At 42.1% G+C, this 19816-nt stretch overlaps 1 protein-coding gene across 1 annotated transcript in view; it reads right to left on the bottom strand.

Moving 5' to 3' along the window:
• Positions 1-19082, bottom strand: part of Sgk1 (serum/glucocorticoid regulated kinase 1) — a 134550-nt gene extending 115468 nt beyond the window's left edge. Inside the window, exon 1 of the mRNA XM_008822094.3 lies at positions 18425-19082. Within this exon, the coding sequence (XP_008820316.1) occupies positions 18425-18493 (69 nt within the window). The 5' untranslated portion in view covers positions 18494-19082. The remainder of the gene's footprint in view (positions 1-18424) is intronic.
• Positions 19083-19816: the final 734 nt, after the last annotated feature.

Raw genomic sequence — 19816 nt, 5'->3', positions numbered from 1 at the left:
AGTGAACAGGCTGAAAAAAATATGCTTTTTTTTTTTTTTAATGTAAATCCTGAGGTCCACTCCTAGACATCTCCTTGTTCCCAAAGGTTCCACAGACCCTGGGTTCACAGCCCATGGGTGAGTGGCAGGACTGTGCAGTTGGAAAACAACACAAAATTCAGCATGTGTGGAGAATGGAGTTCAGAGAGTGAGGAAGAAGGGTTAAAGCAATGGAAGGCTAAAGGAGTGAGCACAGGCATGGTTACGTCTCGAGTTATACCCTGTAGAACCAACAGTGGGACTTACAATGGATCATTTCATTTTGTTGTTCTCGGGGTTGAACCCAGGACCTCAAGCATGCTCACTGAAATGTTTTAAGCACTGAGATGCCTAGCTTTGCTTGTGTTTTAGAAAGCCTTTCCAGACTGCAGTTTGCTGGATTCCATGGGGCATGACTGGCACCAGGAGGTGGTGGACATTTTGCAGGGAAGAATCATGGTAGTATCCATTATGGAAACTGAGAGTGCAGGCTGTTAGGAAATAGGAGTGAGGACCAGAAGCTACTTAGAAAGGAGGATTGGGATAAGTGGACACCCACCCTTCTACTCCTAGACTGAAGAATATTACAATATGAACAGGAGAACAAAGAACTCTTTTCAATTTTCTCATGTTTCTAAGGTAACAGCTGGTCAGCACAGAATGCCCAGGGGAGAGAGAAGGGATATGACATAATGGAAGAGAATCTAGTGTCATCATTTGACATGAGTCCCCTTATCTAAGTGACTGTAGAGAAGTTGCGAAGTTTTCTGATGTTCAATATCCTTGTTGCTAAAGCAGGTTAAAGACACTTGCATTCCACTGTTGTGAATCACCAAGGAGAGACAGTCATCAAAGATTTTGTAAATTAAAGGCTAGAGAAATGCTGCTTGTGCTAATGTATCATAATCAATCAATGAAGGGTAGTTATTACTATGAATAAGTACTTATTGAGAGTTGAAGAGGAATTTAGACAGCAGTGTGAACAATTCATAGTGGCTAGAAAAATGAATCATAGGGTCCTATAGCTGCTTCTGGAAAAATGTAGAGAATTTAGCTAAGTGAGGGGTGAGGGTAAGGAATGGAAGCAAACTAAGAGCTTTAGGTAGGAAAGGAAGGCTGAGTAGAAGGGCTCGGAGCTAGAGCCCCAAGTGCACCTGTCATAGCAGAGGGGGAACGGTGCCAATGGAGTGGAAAGGTAAAGCAGGCTTGAGGGGACTTGAAAACCATGTAACCAGGTATGGTGACACAGTCGGATGATTCCAGCACTCAAAAGGCTGTGGCAGAAGGATCTAGAGTTTGAGGCCAGCCTGAGCTTCAGTTTGAAACCTTGCCAAAGAAGGAAGGGAAGGAAGAAGGGAGAGAGCCAGATGTGGTAGCATATGCCTGTAATCTATATACTTGTTTGACTACATAGTAAGTTACAGGCTAGCCTGGGCTACATGAGAGCCTCATTAATCAACCACAAACAACTAGTAAATCAATGACTAATAAAGAAGAGAGATAGAAAACTCTCAAAGTGTTTGTTGACATACAGTAAAACCCATCATGGCTCTTATATCAGCGCTTCATTATTACAATCTAGCTTAGGAAACCTCTTGAAGGAAAAAGATTCTCAATCTTGAAATACCCAACATTCCAATATGTTTGCTTATTCTGGTTTTAAAGAAAGAATCAAGCTGTTTCCGGTGTCAGAGTTCAGAACCATTAGCAACTTTTCTGTCTTTTTTTTCTTAAAAAAAATTTTTTTTTAAACAAAGTCTCTTATATAGAAAGAGGCCTGGAATTGGCTATGTAGCAGAGGATGACCTTGAACTTCTCATCTTTTTGCTTCTACCTATCACAGGTACATGCTACCATGCCAGTTTAAGTGCTGGGGATTAAACCCTGGGCCTCATGCATGCTAGGCAAGCACTCCACCAACTGAGCTGCATCCCCAGTCTTCTCTCGTAGCTTTTTAAATAAGGATGAATACCATGTTTTAAATAAAGCATCACTATTTTCAAGGGGGTCCAAATGTCTCATTTTTTCACAAAATAGTTTGGCTTGTTTTGTGGTGCTGGGGATTGAAGTTAGAGACTCGGGCCTGTTAGGTAAACCTACCACTGAGCTATATCCTCAGTCTAAAATACTTTTGGGGGGGGTCTCCCTGTAGCCCCAGCTGGTCTAGAACTCACTGTGTAGAACAGGTTGACCTTGAAAACAGAGATCTGCCTGCCTCTCCCTACTGAGTGCTGGGATTAAAGGCCTGTCCTAAAATACTTTTCTTTTTTTCTTTTTAATTAAAAACAATAACAACAACCAAAACAAACAAACAAACAAACAAAAAACAAAAACAGGTGACAGCCAGTAGGTAAGTAGGTATTTGTAAAAATAAGAGTGTATAGTCAAAAGAAGGAACCTGGCTTCTGATAGGACATTTACCACAGCATGATGTGCTTCTAGAAAGAACTTTCTTCTCCTGATGCCACATCTCCTCAGGGATGCCTCACTACTATGGGAAACTGTTAATCTGTTAAAGTGCTGTGAATTCTTCTAGGTCAAGTTAGAGAGAGAGGATAGAGGGGAGCGATGGGGGAAGAGACTCTACTAGAAAACCCAGGCCAAAGAAGGTAAGAGTATGCACCATGGCATTAGGCCCTGCCAGTAGAGAGAGACTTAGGAAATATCGCTTGAAGGTAGATCAAATAGGATATGCCAATGAAGTACACCAATGTTGGAAGAAAAATATGGAAGGATAATTTCAAAGTTTCTGGGTTTAAGGATTGAAACAGGGAAAACTGAGGAAGGAACACAATTAAGTAGGAAGGAAAATCAAGAATTCAGTTTTGAATGTGGGTGGTTCAAGGTGTCAGTGATACATCTCAGTGGGAATATTAAAGAGATATATCTTCCCAGTTTGACCGTCAGAGAAATGATGGGTTTGTGAAATATGTGTTGATTATAGTTTCTTCATAGGAATGAATGAGTTTGTGTATTGAGAGGTAGGAGAGTGGATGAAAGGAGGAAGAAGGCAGTGAGAAACAGGAAGACAGAGGGAGAAGAAGGAAAGAGATGGTGGGAGACCGATTAGCCAAGAGTTAACCCTGAGCCATGCCCATAGCACAGTAGGGTAGGTAGGAAAAGCCTGAAAGGAAGCCAAGAAACCAGTCAGAGTGGGAGGAGGACTTTTCATGCGAAAGGTGGTCTACTAGGAGGCATACTGTAGAAGAAGTCAAGATGAGGATGGATGGGTGTTACATAGAACAAAAGAAACATAAAACAAAGGAGCTAGATCTTCAAGTTAAAGGAAAACATGGATGATGTGCCTGCCTATACACTGTCAAGTCTTTAATAAGAAGAATTTTATTGAATCAGGAATGGTGGCACATGCCTGTAATCATAGCACTAGGAGGCTGAAGCAGGAGGATTACCTGGAGTTCTCAATGGGCTTGGCTATATAATGAGGTCCAGGACAGCCTGGACTAGAGAGTGAGACCTTGTTTCAAAACAAAGCCAACTACCACCATCACCACAGTGTCAATAAAACAGAAAAAGAAAAGAACTGCTTTAGCAAATAGAAACAATAAAAGGATTTTAAAGATTATTTCAGAGTCCTGATGCAGAGAGGGCTCATGCCAGCATATCTATACACAGACCCATGAGTGACATCACAAAGAAGTTGAGAGGGGCTGGGGTTGAGAGGGGCTAGGGTCTTAGTGCTTATTTAGCATGTGTGGGACTCTGCGTTCAGTCCTTAGCACAATAGCAAGGAATTCTAAAGTCTTTCTTGATGATCTTTAACCTGTTTTGAGTTCTTAACATGTTTTGAGTGCCAGGTATCAGGGCTAGACACCTTGTGTATATCATGTTGTTCAATCAGAAAAAACAGTTCTGTAAGGTAGAAGTACTGTTAAACTCAACTTACACATCAGCCAATAGACTGAGACTAACAGCCTGACTATCATTACCAGGCTAGGAAGTAAGGTAGTTAGGAATTCAACCGTCTGTGTCTGATCCCATGTTTGGAGCCTCCAATAGATTATTCTTTAAGGATCTGGGTGTTTGACTTTTTAAGTATAGCTAAAAATGTTTGGATTTAAAACTGAAGATATATTCAATACAGTTGGATAACAAGATGGAGAATTCTTTTTATTGTATGTATATGAGTGTTTTGTCTGCATTGTATGTAAATGCACCCATGAATGCAATGCCCAAGGATGCCAGAAAAGGGCATTGGATCCCCTAGAACTGATGTTATGGCTGGTTGTTAGCTACCATGTGGATGTTGGGAACCAAACTCCGGTCCTCTGGAAGAGCAACCAGTGCTCTTAACCACTGAGCCATCTCTCCAGCACATCCCCCATGTGCGTGCGTGCGTGCGTGCGTGCGTGCGTGCGTGCGTGCGTGCGTGCGTGCGTGCGTGCGTGCGTGCGTGCGTGCGTGCGTGCGTGCGTGCGTGCGTGCGTGCGTGCGTGCGTGCGTGCGTGCGTGCGTGCGTGCGTGCGTGCGTGCGTGCGTGCGTGCGTGCGTGCGTGCGTGCGTGCGTGCGTGCGTGCGTGCGTGCGTGCGTGCGTGCGTGCGTGCGTGCGTGCGTGCGTGCGTGCGTGCGTGCGTGCGTGCGTGCGTGCGTGCGTGCGTGCGTGCGTGCGTGTGTGTGTGTGTGTGTGTGTGTCTTCAGACAAGGTCTCACTATGTGGGTCAGGCTTGCCTCAAACTTGCAGTAATATACTGCTTCAGCCTTTCAAAGCCAGGATGTTGAGGAAGATCAAGTTACACGGTGAGATCAAGAGGCCAATAGAGAAGCTCTGGATATCAGACAAGAGAATAAAGCTTTCCTGAGGTTTCTGGCCCAGGTCAGCCTCCATCTCAAAGCAGTTAAGAAAAGACCCAGCCAATGTGAGAGGGAGCAGAACCACCCAAAATGAATCCAACCAAATCCTAACCCACAGGATTTTTTTTTAAATATTTTATTTATTATTTTTATTTTTAATGGGTATGAATGTATTGCCTGCATGTATGTGATTGTATCCACATCGTGCAATAGACAGTTGTTAGCTGCCATGTGGATGCTGGGAATCAAACCTGGGTTCTTTGTAAGAACAGTCAGTGCTCTTAACTGCTGAGCCATCTCTCCAGTCCCAGGATTTTATTTACTTACCTATTTGCTTGGTCTCTTTGAGACAGCATCTCCCTGTATCCCCAGCTGACCTGGAACTCACTATATATATAGATCAGGCTGGCCTTAAACTCACAGAAATCTGCCCGCCTCTGCCTCCTGAGTGCTGGGATTAAAGGCATGAACCACCATACCCGGCCTAACGCATAGGAATTAAAATAAATAAATGATAGTTACATTTGACCGCCAGGTTTTTAGTAGTTTGTTATGTAATAACAGACTACAAATTTAGTACAGTTAGGTAGAGTTTGGAAAGTTGTGATGTTCTAGAGAGGCATGCAGAAAGCATTTCTATGGTTTTAAATACAAAAATGTTTTATATTCTCAACCTGAAATAAGAAAATTGTAGCTTGGGCTGGAGAGATGGCTCGTTCCTCCGCTTCCTGATCTATGAAGGTATGAGCAAAAAGCCCCCACTGCCACAGACAGGAGCTAATCTCACCATGATGAGCTCCACTCCCTGAGTCAATGGAAGCAAACAGCAGTCATCAAAGATAGAGCAAGGGCAAGCAAAAAATTAAAAGTTTAAAATAAGTGAAGCACATTTCTTCTGTGGGTGTGGGTTAACATCATGGTGATGCGGGAGCATAATAAGCATCTATTTTTAACATTTGGAACTAGTCTTGATAATTGCTTTTGTATTTCTCTGTCCTCTACTTTCAAAAACATCTGAGGCAGTTCACAATGAAAGATGTATAACAGGACGATGAAAATAAAAATGCAATGTTGGGATCAAATTCAACAACTGAGAAGGTATTTCTAAAGATTTGTCTAATTTGTTCACTGAAATTTACCTTTAAATTTAGCTTTGAGTTTCCTGGAAACTGGGGAAAACCTAAGGGATTATTCAAGGTAAATGTGATTTCTTTTAAAAAGAAAGCTTTCTATCCTCCTGCTAACTTCTGAGATCATGATCAGCACACAGGGGACAGAAGGTGATAGAACAGATGACGTGTTCAAAGGAGATGTTGTTTAGAACACAAAGTGTCACAAACAGAATTTTAACATTCACTATACAGAATAAAATGTTGGGACATGGTAGTGTACGCCTTTAATCCCAGCACTTGGGAAGCAGATGAAGACGGATCTCTGTGAGTTCCAGGCCAGCCTGGTCTATGTAGCGAATTCCAGGCCAGATGGGGCTATAGGGCAACTCTGTCTCAAAAAAAAAAAACAAAGTCAAGTAGTTTTAATTTCTGAATGGATTTTAGACTTATTCTTTCCTTTCTCCCCCAATGACAGAATTTCATAACTTTCCTTTCTTTCTTTCTTTCTTTCTTTCTTTCTTTCTTTCTTTCTTTCTTTCTTTCTTTCTTTCCTTTCTCTCTTTCTTTTTCTCTCCTTTCTTCCCTCCCCCTTTCTTTCCTCTTTCTTTTCCTTCCCTCTATCCCTCCTTCCTTCCCCCTTCTCTCCCTCCCTCCCTCTTTCCTTTCTTCCTTGCTTTTTTTGACACAGGGTCACACTATGTAGACCAGGCTGGCCTCAAACTCAGAGATCTGTTTGTCTCTGCTTCCCGAGAGCTGAATTAAAGGTATATACTACCACACCTGGCCTATAATTTCTTTTTTAAAATATATTTTATTTATTATTTTTATTTTATGTGTATGAGTACATTGCCTGCATGTATGTAAATGCATCCATGTCATGCAATGCTTGTGGAGGTCAGAAGAGGGCATCAGATTCCCCTGGAACTGGAGTTAAGGATGGGTGCTGGGAACTGAACTAGGGTTCTCTGCACAAGCAGTAGCTGCTTTTATCCACTGAGCCATCTCTCCAACCCTAAATTCTTAATTTGTTACTGGAAAGGTAATGACTTTAGGAATGAAAACACATTAGGAATTTATATTCCTGGGCTGGGGGTACAGTTTAGAGGTAAAGTCTTGCCTAACATGTGCAAGCCCCTGGGTTTGATCTGTAGTAGTATGGATAAAAAAAATAAAAGAAAGAACTTTGTATTTCTCTGATTTGTGAAAAGAATGAAATGTATGTCATAAGAGATCATTTCCAGGGTATAACATGAAAAAACATTACAGTCTAAAATTTCACCTCATTGAGATTAGGTCTGAAGGGTTAATCTCACGTCACTGATGTAACAGGCTCATTTTGTACCAGAACCTAGTTATTAGGAATGATTTTGCCATCAATGGAGAGAAGGTGTGGGCTTTTTTATGTAAAGGCTGACTAAACAGACACGTAAATTAGATATGGCTGCCTTGTCAGGGCTGATCACTAAAGAAATGTATACAAAGAGTGCTGGGGCCCAGTTGTTACTGTCTTTTATCTTTGAGGTCAAGTGGTTGAATGAGAAAGCAGTTATATTAGGTTCTTCCATGTACCAATTGCTATTATTTAGATGTAAGCTTTTAAATGCTATGTTAGACCTCCTCTGAACCAGCTGACTCTGTAAGCTTTATTACACCATTTCACAGCACCTTACCTCCCAATTACTGCTCAACTCTTATCTCTATATTACTATCTTTTCTTCATAAATTTTGAATTGCAGTATCTCTGTCCTACTTGGTACTCTAGTATACAGTATTATAGATTTTGTTTGGTAGCATGTTACTAATTTCAACAAAATTTAAAAGAAAGTGCCTTTGAGTCCATTTCAGATAGAAATACAACTTTGATGATCAAGAAGAGGAATACTTCCATTATGGGTTCAATTGTGCCCACCTCCCCTAATTCATAATAAAACCCTAGCCTCAGTACCTTAGAATGTGGCTGTGTTAGCCAGCTTTCTAGTACTGTGACAAAACATCTGAAATAATCAAATAATTAACTTATCACCTGGAAAAGTTTACTTTGACTCATGGTTTCTGAGGTCTTGGTCCATGGCTGCTTGGCTTCATAGACTTTGGCAAGTGAGTGGCAGAAGCCCATGGCCATAAGGAAAAGGAAAAAGAAACAGGAAGGGCCTGGTGTTCCAATTCCCCCTGAAGTATGTGTCCACAATAGCCTGACTTCCTTCCACCAGGCCCTGAGCCATGAAGTCACCTCCTCTTAATAGAGCCAAGGGCTAGTGACCAAGCCTCCCACACAGAGCTTTTGAGGGGACATTACTTGTCCAAATTACAGGATAGGTTTGATGGTACATACCTGGAGTCCCAGCACTTGGGAGAGGATGGCAGGAGGGTCAGGAGTTCAAAGCCATCCTCAGCTATAAGGAGTATGAAGTCAGTCTGGGCTACAAGAATCCCTATCTTAAAAAGAAAACAAAACCCATCCGGGTTTGATTCTAGTATTCTCTCAGGCTCACCTCATCTACATATCGAGTTCCAGGCCAGCTGTAGCTACAGAGAGACCTGTCTCAAAAGGACCAAAAACAAACAAATAAGCAACAAAGACAGAAAAACAAAGTATAAATAAAGACGTATGTTCTTATTTCTATTTCTGAACCCTTAATTTTCATTTTTTTCCTGCTTAGTATTTTTAAATTTCAATCTCACATGGACTAAGTACATTTTAGCTATTTTGGTAATCTTGTTTTTTCTAGAAACTAAAATCTCTTAGCTATCAAGGTCTTCTATGCTGGCTGACCTCACTCTGAGAGAGCAAGATAATCTTATTTTCTGTTTCCAATGGAGCCAAAGTCTAGGGGTATCTCACGTCTGGCTTTTTAAAAATTTTGTATTTTGCCTTGTTATTAACTTATCCTCTGTAGGGGTGAAGGGGCAGGGGCAGGGGAGAAGGATAGGAAGAAAGAGAGAGAGAGAGAGAGAGAGAGAGAGAGAGAGAGAGAGAGAAGAGAGATTTTCCCAAGCAAATGATATTTTGGGTGAATACCCTGACTTAGGAAGGGAAAAGAGGCCAAAGTGACCCCAATATTACAAACATAGATAAAAGGACTCTTCCCAGAAAAAAAGTCAAAGAAAGCAATTCAACTATTTGATAGCTTACAGTACAAAGTGGCAGATTCTCCCAGTGATCTCTGCATCCTTGAGTGTCTTTGACTTGTAAATATTTATGATGTCATTTCAGAATGCTGCAAAGAAATAAGTGTGAGAGCAAACAAACTGTATGGTAATCATTTCTCTATGTGTCTGAGCTGCTGGAGAAACCAAAACTGCATGCCCTGGCCTTCCTGCCTGGGAGTCCTGTCCTCTTCCGCTTCCTCCTGCTTCACATCTCCCTCCTCCTCTTCAGCCTCCTCCTCCTCTTTCTCTTGCTGCACAACTTTCTCTTCTTCCTCCTGCTCCACATCCTCATCTTCCTCCCCTCCTCCCCCGTTCCTCCCCTTCTCTTCATTCTCTTCATTTGATTTCTCTTCCTCCTCCTCCTCTTCCTCCTTTCCCTCCTCTTTTCCTCCTCCTCCTCTTCCTCTCTTTCTTTTCCTCTTACCAAAATACTCTTTATAAACTTGCCAGCATCTGTCTGCAACCTGCCAGGGAAACCTGGCCACTTACTGAGTAGATCTGGTCTTAAGTCAAAGACCAGGGTAGGTCATCCTGTCCTTATTTCTGGGTGGGAGGAGGCACTGTGGCTGGGGTCCATCCAAGTAGACTGCTCTTCCCACAGGAGACATAAGATCTCTAGAGGGACAGAACCCATTCTTTCAGCTAAGGCACTGTTTATCATGTGAATTCTACCTTCACTTCCATGTTGCTGAGGAGCCAAAGATTCCATACCTAGAGATGCTGACAAGCAGGAATTCTGACTTTTGTCAGTAGTCAGGAAACAACCTCGTGCATTGAAGGTCAGGAGACTCCTCTGCTGGTGTGAGGAATGCTATTTACTGTCTAACTTTTGGATTTTCAACTCACATATTTTTAAAGTGCCATATTAAAATATGTTTCTATAGTATTTCCTCTAATACACCATCTCTAGCTTGACATAGATTGCTAATTAACTTTTCTTTTATTGAATTAAACTTTTCTTTTTTCTCATGCAGGCAAGGCTGGCCTCCAACTTGCTATGTAGCTAAGGATGACCTTAAATTCCTGATCCTCCTGCCTATGTCTCATGAGTGTTAGAACTACAGTGCTTGTCACCTCACCTATCTTTTCTTCTTTTCTCATATTTATTTCATTTTTAATTACGTGTATGTGTGTGGGGAGATACATGCCCACGAGTACAGTGCACACAGAGTTAAGAAGAAGGAGGTAGAGTCACAGGCAGCTGTGAGCCACCCAGTGTGGGTACTGGGAGCCAAACTTATGTCCTCTGCAAGAGCAGCCAATGGTTTTAACCACTGAGCTATCTCTCCAGCATCTCTCATCCTAGCCTTTTTGCTGTTTTTAATTGCAGCAGTAATAGAAAAATCATTGTGCAAAACATAAAGACAGTCAAGAGGTTTGTCCTAGTTTCTCTCCAGATCGTCTTCTGACCAAAGGAATAGTTGCTTTCATTTGATTTGATTTCTTCTCTCTCTCTCTAAACTCTCTTCTCTCTCTCTCTCTCTCTCTCTCTCTCTCTCTCTCTCTCTCTCTCTCCCACACACACATTAAATGGCAATCCTTTGACATTTTGATCATTGTAAAAATGAATTGGTAGAATTAATTAATTAACTAATTAATCAATCTAGAGACAGGGTCTCTTGTGTCCCTGGAACTCACTACATAGCAAGGATGACCTTGAACTTTTGCTCTTCCTGCCCTGCCTCTTGTAGCTTTAACTGACCTTGCACTTATAGGTCGTAAACACAGGTGAGTCCCAAGCCTTTCTGTCTTTTCCAGTGTGAAATAATGGCATTTAAAATATTTCTTAACACTACAGCAGAGTAAGAGCCCATCACAAGGCTTTCTTGATAGCTACTATGGAGACAGAACAGGGGTTTCATGAACAGAGCTCATCCCCTGAATTTTGCAGTGCTTGAAGCTAATTCCCTGGCATAGTCAAACGTATCAGCCTGACTCCGCCCTGCTCCAGGTCAAACCCTGGAAGCTTTAGTGGGTGGTGTGAAAAAAGCATCTTAAATTCAATCTTTTCTTCACATACTGCAGCTCCCAACACCACGTTAAAGCATACAAGAAGCAAGTCTGGAGTAGTTCTGTGGTAGAACACAGTGTTCAGTATGTATCAGGCCCTGGGTTCCATCTCCAGCACCAAAATAATTAATAATAATAATAATAGAAAAGAGTTTTAGTGTTCCAGGGTTCCAGGTAGAAGAATACATAATGTCAATACTGTATAATATTGAAAGTAGTGATTTATAGTAATGTAAAATAAAGAGATTAGTAAATCACTGCAATGTCTGGTTTGGGTTGTTTTTTTTTTTTTTTTTTTTTTTTTGTGGTGCTGGAGATGAGATCCATATCCTCATTCATGTCAGGCTAGTGCTCTTCTGCTGAGCCACGGTCTACTGAGTCTGTCTTGGTGTGACAGGAAGCACATTACAGAATTGAAGTTTTGTAGGTGGGCACTGGGTCAGCAGAGACTGGCGTTAAATTTCCCTAAGTGGCTGACAGCTGCTAAAGGGTAGTGATAATTTGTGTTTGAGGCAGATATTAGTTATTTTTCAGTCTTTACTGTAATAATCTATAGCTAAGCATAAAACTAGAATGTATTATTCCTAAACTACTAATCTGTTTGAAGAACGAAGGAAGGGACTGGAGATATGACTCAGTGATTAAGAATGAGTCTTGCTCTCATGGAGAACTAAAGTTTGGTTCCTAGCACCCATCATGGGTGGCTCACAAATGTCTGCAACTCCAGCTCCCAGGGGATCCAGTGCTTCTGGCTTCCGAGGGCACCTGCACTCATGTACATACTAACAGAGACACACATGTGTACACATAATTTTAAAAAATAAATCTTAAAAAGAAGAGAAAAAAAAGAGGAATGAAGGAAAAAAGCCAATGGCTTAGGGACAAGTAAACAGAAGGGTTCATTGATTCATTTCATGCAGCCTTTCATCCAACAAATTTGGTTTGACAAATGGGAGCATAGTGCACCAGGTAAAAGTTTCCCTGTCCTTCCTGCCCTGTAGGCTCTTGAGATGAGTAATCAGGGCCATGGGGTTGTGTTGGGCTGTGGGAGGGGCCCAGGAGAGACCTGGAGGACTTGCAAGCCACTCACATTTTAGCTACTTTTGAAGCCGCTTAGTAGAAGTCACTGGAGTCGCTATGATGAAATGTATCTTGCAGGAATTTAAGATAGATTTGAGATTAGCTGAAACATATTCCTGCTGCCATCAGAAGTTACTTGGAAAACATGACTCTTCACAGCCATGGTGAAAAATCTCTGGATCTTAGTCACAAGTAGTGTGATGACTGAAGAGACTCCAGAGCAGTACTGGACTCACACTGGTACACTCTAGGATTCACCCTGGGGTTAAAGCTGCCTGCTGAACTTGAATTCTGACCACACCTCTTCCTAACTCTGTACATTTCAATACCTTCCTTGACTACAAAATGGATCTAATTGGAAGGAAAGTGTTTTAAAGAGTGGCCCTCATTTTAAGTGTTCAATAAATGTTATCTGTTTAAGAGAACTTTGAGGGCTTCTTGGAGGAAAAGGACCTTTGTTATTTTGGAGGCTTCAAGTCTCCAAATAGAATAGAAAAAGGAGATAAGATGTAAAAAGACACTGGGCGGGGAGGGGGGGGGGAGCAGAAAAGACTCTGTGGTGGGGGGCAGTGGTAAAGCATCACCACTTCAGAAGGTTGAATGTCACTTCTTAACCATAACCGGCCCTTTCCTTTGTTTCCTTTCCCTCCTGCACTACTGGAGAAGAGAGGAAGTCAGGGGTAACATCTTTTCACTTCTCTACCCAATCCCTGTTGTTTGATGTCTCAGGGAGGAGGATGTGTTGGTCAAGGACAAGGACTTTCTAAAGTGGAATTGAACCCAAATCTTGACCTTGTCACTAGCTAGCTGTATGAATTAGGGCCAAGAAACATTTCTCCCTATGGGAAATTCAGGGAATAATAAGATCTTCTTTGGGGTTTTATGTATAAGACTTTAAATATTTAGTGTGCTTAGAGCTCTTAGGCTAGTACCCAGCAAGACTGAGGAAGGACAGAAAGGCAAGGAAAATTCGCTCAGCATGGTAGCACAGACTCTAACTCCAGCACTTGAGAGTCTGAGGCAAGGGGAAGGATTTTGAGTTTGAGGTGAATCCCATGTTAAGCTTCAGCTACAGAATGAGCTACTGCAGAGAGAGAGAGAGAGAGAGAGAGAGAGAGAGAGAGAGAGAGAGAGACTAATGGGACACAGGAAGGGAAGAGGATGGTTGAGACTTAAGAAGACCTTGATCCTTGCCTGGGCATGGTGGGGTACATCTAGAGGCAGAGCTGCAAGGATCACTCAAGCTTGAGGCCAACCTAGGCTAAACAGTGACTTCTAGGTCAGTCTGGGCTGTAGAATGTGATCTTCAAACAAAACAAAAAATAATCAGCCCCAACTTTGCTTCATACTGATTTATCCTGAATGTTTTTTTTTGTTTCGTTTTTTTGGTTTTTTTTTTTTTTGCTCTGTTGTCAAGAATCTGGGTAGACAAGCTTCTGAAGAGATGTCCTTGGGCTGCTCTCTGAGACTGCATACTTATATCACTGCCATATAAGTGACAGTTTTTACAAAAACTCTTATTATAAAACAATAGAAAGAATTGGTCAAATTCACATAATCATAAAATACTGAGTCAATACATAGGCATTTCATCCAAGTTGGTGGTCAGCCAGCAATTGGCTCCATGAAGAAAAAAACACAAAACTGTATTTGTCCTTACTTTGTTGCAAAAGGAATGAATGAGACATGAAGCATTGGGTGACTTCGAAGTCATAATGAACAGGAAAGCATTCTAGATCTGCAACTGAAGACCCTGAATGTGACGCCTAGCTCAAGCCCATTTTAATTTGGACAGATAATTAGCATCCCAGCACTTGATATTCTCATCTACAGGTCCCAATGTGTGAGATTCTTTTTCCTCTCCCTGTCCAACCCCTCCCATGTGTGTGTGTGTGTGTGTGTGTGTGTGTGAGAGAGAGAGAGAGAGAGAGAGAGAGAGAGAGATTGTGTGTGTTCACGAGTGCATGCTTTGCTTTTCAAGGCAGAGTCTTACTATGTTAACCCATGCTGACCTCTAACTCAAGGCAATTCTCCTGCCTTAGCCTCCTAGATGCTAGAATTATGTCCCAGCTATCAACATGCCTCCATTTTGCCCCCAGCCCAAAATCTGAAATTCTATATGGCTCAAAATTTGATATAACACAGTGGAACCAAGGCTGTTATCAGTCTTCTTTCATAAACCAGGTGTATTTCCACAACGGATTATGAAGTTCAAGCCTATGTCATTTGTTTGTGTTTTCTGGGTCATTCAGTAAGAATCTCAGCCAGGAAGGAATCTTTAAATCCATGGCTTACCTTTATCCATGGGAATGGCTGATACCTTCTAAAGCTCTTGGATTATCACCCAAAACTTGATAAGGACATTTTCCACTTATTTTAAATGAATTTTTGGTGACCCTAAGAATAAAATATAATGTGTACACTTTCAATGCTAATTTATTATTAACACAGAGAATGAAAGTAGGCCTTTTATCTAGTTTAGCTTAGCAATTGCCAGCTAAATGAAATTAAGCTGATTTAGTCAAGGTTTTAAAACATGAGGGTGGAATCCAGAGAATTTGGCGAAGAAGCATGGGACCTGGCTTGATGGAGATGCTGCTCCTACAGTGTGTTGAGCTGTCGCTAGTGAGTGTCACTACCAAGGGGCTACAAAGGAGCTACTCGAAGTTTGTCTTCTGAGGCTGGACTTTGAATATTGGATCGTGACATACAAATTTCATGTGAGGTAAAGGGGAGGGGAGTCTGATGTAGAAAAATGAAAGAGAAGAGGAGGATGCTATTATATCAAAAAGTTTAGATTAGGAATTTAAGAATATCCGACTTGAATCTAGGGTGGTAATACACGATTTTAATCTCAGCAATTGGGAGGTGGAGGAAGGATGCTCAAGAGGTCAAGGCCAGCCTTAGCTATATAATGAGTCTGAGGCTAGCCTGGGCTTGACCCTGTCTCAACAACAACAAAACCAGATTAGCTTTTAGACAAAAAAGATATAAATTTTGGTTCTGCTAATTTTTAGGTATGTGACCTTGGGTCGATTGTTTAATCTCTAAGTCACTTCGATAATTTTTCTTACTTCATTAGGTTGTGATGAGGATTAATGAGATAATTTACGGAAAGCACTTGATCCATGAGGCCTGGAACATGGTCAGTACTTGTAAATGGATACTGGTGGGCAACCACGAAAGCTTATTAACTACATTCTCTTTTGGTACCTCATTGGGTTCCCTCCGTAATGTCTCAGAGGCTACAGATATAGAAAGCACTCTTTTGTAATAAAAATTTGGGTCCCGGCTTCATTCGTTTTTAGTGATCCCTAAAAAACCATCAAGCCCTGTTCACGGTTCAATGTGGGCACTGGACAAAGGTTTACTTTATAAGCCTGTTTAGCTGGATTAAAACTAAAATATGCAGAAATGTGAGGCACTTCAACAATAGAACATAGGGAAATGGATTATTCTTGGCTAAAAACAAAGACTTAATAGAATATGAGTTTATAAGAAAAGTCCATAGAAAAGGTCCAGAAAGTATCAACACCAAGATGACAACAGTTATTTCTAGGGAGGAAGAGCAGGGGAAAGGTGTAAAAAACCTCTGTACTGTCTTTATAGTCCACACATTCACTCTCCTATCGCCTGTGTAATTAAAGATCAACAAAAAGACCAGACATAGTGGGATATGCCCGTGATCCCAGAACAAGAGTCCGAAGCAGGAAGATCAGGAATTCAAGGTCATCCTCTGTTATATAGCAAGTTGGAGGCTGGTCTGGGTTAGAAGAGACCCTTTCTCAAATCATGCAAATGAATAGAAAAAACAAAACCAAGAGAGGTACAAGCAAGGTCACAGTACAAACTGCAATGAACATTTAGACTACAGAATAAACCAGATGTGTAATAAAGCAAAGTAGACAAGAGTCTAGAAATTTACCCCTGAGGTTGTCAGTGACTTGATTCAAAGTCACATTCTACTTAGCTGGTTGTCCTTGAGGACTGAGGAGAGCAGAGGGGAAGGGAGATTTCTGACCCTCTCTCCAGGCTCAGACAAGAAGAACAACAAAGCTGTCCAATGGTTATCTTGGTGTAAATTGCTTTCTCTGTAAGTACTCAGAGAAGACATCTGTATCCTGTCTTATTCTTTGCAAAATCCAATGTCTGCAGAAGCACTAGCTGAAGTGTGTTGGTAAATTATGCTTTTAAGCAAAATGCAACCAGATGGCAAACTAGTATTTCTAGTAGTACATTTTGATGGCAAAGAAAATAAGAGATAATTACAAAATGAATCTACGAAACAGATACTTGTTTGATTAAGAATATGTAGCTGAAAGAGCGTTAAACTATCCCAGGGCTGAAAGTGTAGTTCAGTGGGATATAGCTTGCAAGCTTGAGGCCCAGTATTGCGTAAAATATAAATAAAGCCAGGTGTGGTGGCACACACCTTTAATCCCAGCACTCGGGAGGCAGAGGCAGGTGGATGTCTGTGAGTTCAAGGCCAGCCTAGTCTACATAGTGAGTTCCAGGACAGCTGGGGCTACAGGGACACCCTGTCTCAAAAAGACCAAAAAAAAAAAAAAAAAAAAAAAAAAAAAAAAAAAAGAAAGAAAAAAAAAACATAAATAAAACCAAATACCTCCAACACCACCAAATAAGTTAATTAAGATAGTTATGAAGCATATGCCTATAGTGTCTCAGGACTCAAGAGCCTGAGGCAATAGGATCCCTGGAGTTCAGGTGTTCAAGACCAGCCTGGTCAATGTAGCTAGACTCCAGCTCATAAAAAACAACAAAATTTACCTATTTAATTAGAAGGGAGTAGAGAATCTAAGTTCTGAATAAAAGGGCCCTTCCCTTGCAAAGAAATATTTTGGCTATAGGAGAATCCAAGTAGCATTGGGATCTCTGTGAAGTTGCAGACTTGTTTTCATTCAGTTTGCAGACTCTACCAAGGAGAGACCTCACCTGCTACTCCAGCTCCAGGAGTTAGTTTTGATTTCCTTTCAACACACACCCTTTGGCCATGGACTTTGGGGGAGATTTGCTCTGTGCTGAAGACCTTAACTAGGGTGTGTGGACAACTCTACAAGTCCTGTGGCTGACATAACATGATGTCTATTTGTAGCCCTAGCTTTCCAGCTTGCCCCCCTGGTGCAGGGAGGCAGTCCAGACCAGTCTGTAATTCATTATATTCTGCTAGTGAGTTAACTGAAGCTGCCGTTTCAGGCATGGCACAGAAAAGACCTGAATGAAAGGATGAATGGAAAGAGCCATTTTGCTAGAACTGCCCTGGGGTATTAAATAGGATGGGGCAGCTGGGGGCTGGAGGAGGCTACTGTTGCTTAAGAAATATTCTCCATAAGATTGTTAGTCATCAGTCCTCTAGCAATCATCCATTTTTCAACCTCCTTCCTACGTATAAATTTGCAGAATTATAGACCTCCAGTGTGGCCACTGTAATGAATTGGGTTTATCCGTGAAACACAGAAAACCTCTGTAACATTACTAATACTATGAATGGAAGAACAGGGAATTTAAATAAATGCACACAGCAGCATAGCCCTGAATTAATTCAAATACAAGCCACCTCCTGTTTTCTTTGGGGGGCGGGGTACATGTATTAAGCAAAATTGAGGCCAACTTGAAATAGAGGATTTGAAATGTTGGATTCCATCATTTATGTAAAAAGGTCACTTTGGTCCTTGGCTATTTATACCACAGATAGAGACACAGCAAATTATTGCTTGAGTGGATTTGAGGAGCCGAAGCTGCTTCTGACTAACGAAGATGATAACGCAGCAGCCCTTGAGACTAAATGAATGAAAGGTGTGGAAAAGTTGAAGCCTTGGAAGATGAGAGAGGGAACTACTTAATTAGCCCAGACTAAATTGCTAGCCCTAACTGCACTCAGGCCAGTTCTCTTTGAAACTGCCTTATAATCTTGGCATGGCTTTGACTGAGAAAGCTTCATTCTTATCACAAACCCATTTGAAGGCATCTCAGCCCAGCCCCCTCTCACTCAACCCCCTCTCATCCCAACGCAACTCTTCTGAGCCCCCTCCTCTCCATCACTGCCCTCTCACCCCCCACGAACAAATCTGAATCAAGGCAGTGCCAGTTCTCACCTTGACCATTGGCACTAGACGCACGGCTTTCACGAGGGGCTAAGTAACAAAACCCCAGGATTACCCCAGGCAAGCATCCAAAAGCGGTTAAGAGAAGCACAGAAAACAAAAGAAACACAACCTGTCCTTACCCGCTTCTTAAAAAATTGGAAGGCTGAGCATTTCTTGACTGGGAATCCATTCATGTCTTTGTTTACCATCTTCCACAGTGCGGACTTCACAGTTATAGATCCAGGGTGGCACCCGCCTGGTTACTGCATCTGTTTCCTGGTTCCCCTCCTGGAGACGGTGAATGAAGACAGAGCGGGATGGAGAGGCTAGCGGGGCTCAGTTCACTCGCACATTCTGCTGCGCCAGCTACTGCAGCAACTCTCCCCACTTTCAGTTGCCACTGGCAGTAGCTTTTCTCTTTCCATCATTGCTCCGAAACATAAGCATCACCGCAACTGGACTCCAGGGGCCCGGATGGCGGGATACAGCAAATCTCCTGGGAGATGCTCTGGCTGCTGCTTGGGCGGGAGCAGGGTACGGTCCCCGCCCCCAACTACCTAGCTGCTCCACCGCGGGTGTGGTGAGCTAGAGGCTCTGCTCCAGGTGATGCGCTTCAGGAGGCTGCTCCAGAGGAGAGCTGGTTTTGATTGTGTAAGTTCCAGTGGGAGCTGTAGTTAAGCAGCTGGGGGTAAGGAGTAAGGAAGAGCCGAAGCTGGAGGAGGGAGGGAGGGAGAGCCTCTCCAGAAAGGCAAACGGAGCGAGCAAGCGAGGCTGGAAGAAGCAATGATGCATGCGTATGTGAGAAACGGGATGGACAGAAGGCACAAAGCCCAGGACACACGGGCGAGCAGTCGCGTGCCCTTGAAAGCGCCACTTGGATAGGTTTTTCTTTCCTAAGACCACGTCAGTTTCTTGTAAAATGCAGACGGTGCATAACATATGCTCAATGAAGTTATTTTGCCACCAGTTCCAGTACAAGAGCATCTCAAAGAAATGTAATCAAGCATATTCCTGACCTGTGCAAACCTTGAGAAACATGAAACAAAGTGCATGTATAGGTGTTACAATGGACGGCGTCCTACTGTGTAGGGTCCTTTCCGCATCTTCCCTTTCGCTGTCACAATGTAGGGACAACGGGGAAGATCCTTTTTTTTACAAAAGACCAAGTAGCTTTATTAAAAAGTCTTACTGGGTTCATTTAACGCAAAGGAAGTTGTGATAAATAAGAGAGGTATTTTCACTCCCTAAATTTATCCCTAAACCCCTACACATTTTATCCTCTGCATGGTAAATTTATTTAACAAAAACATTTACTATGTGTGGCTCATTTCCCACTTTTATTCTTGGATGTTGATATTTTATGAGAATTCTTCCCAAAATAATATTTTTTAGCAAAATGGAGAAAGCAAAGAAAACCAACTTGGCCTGGGCCACGTGGTGGCTTCCCTGTCACTGTGTGGTTTTGTGCCGGTCACCTGACCTCACTGTGTCCTTCAGATGCTGTCTCATCCATGAAATGGACACCTCTCATT

The sequence above is a fragment of the Nannospalax galili genome, unplaced genomic scaffold (genome assembly GCF_000622305.1).
Source record: "Nannospalax galili isolate Female #2095 unplaced genomic scaffold, S.galili_v1.0 scaffold186, whole genome shotgun sequence".
Classification (NCBI taxonomy): Eukaryota; Metazoa; Chordata; class Mammalia; order Rodentia; family Spalacidae; genus Nannospalax; species Nannospalax galili.
The sequence above is the reverse complement of the archived record's forward strand: the minus strand, read 5'-3'. Positions and strand labels throughout refer to the sequence as shown.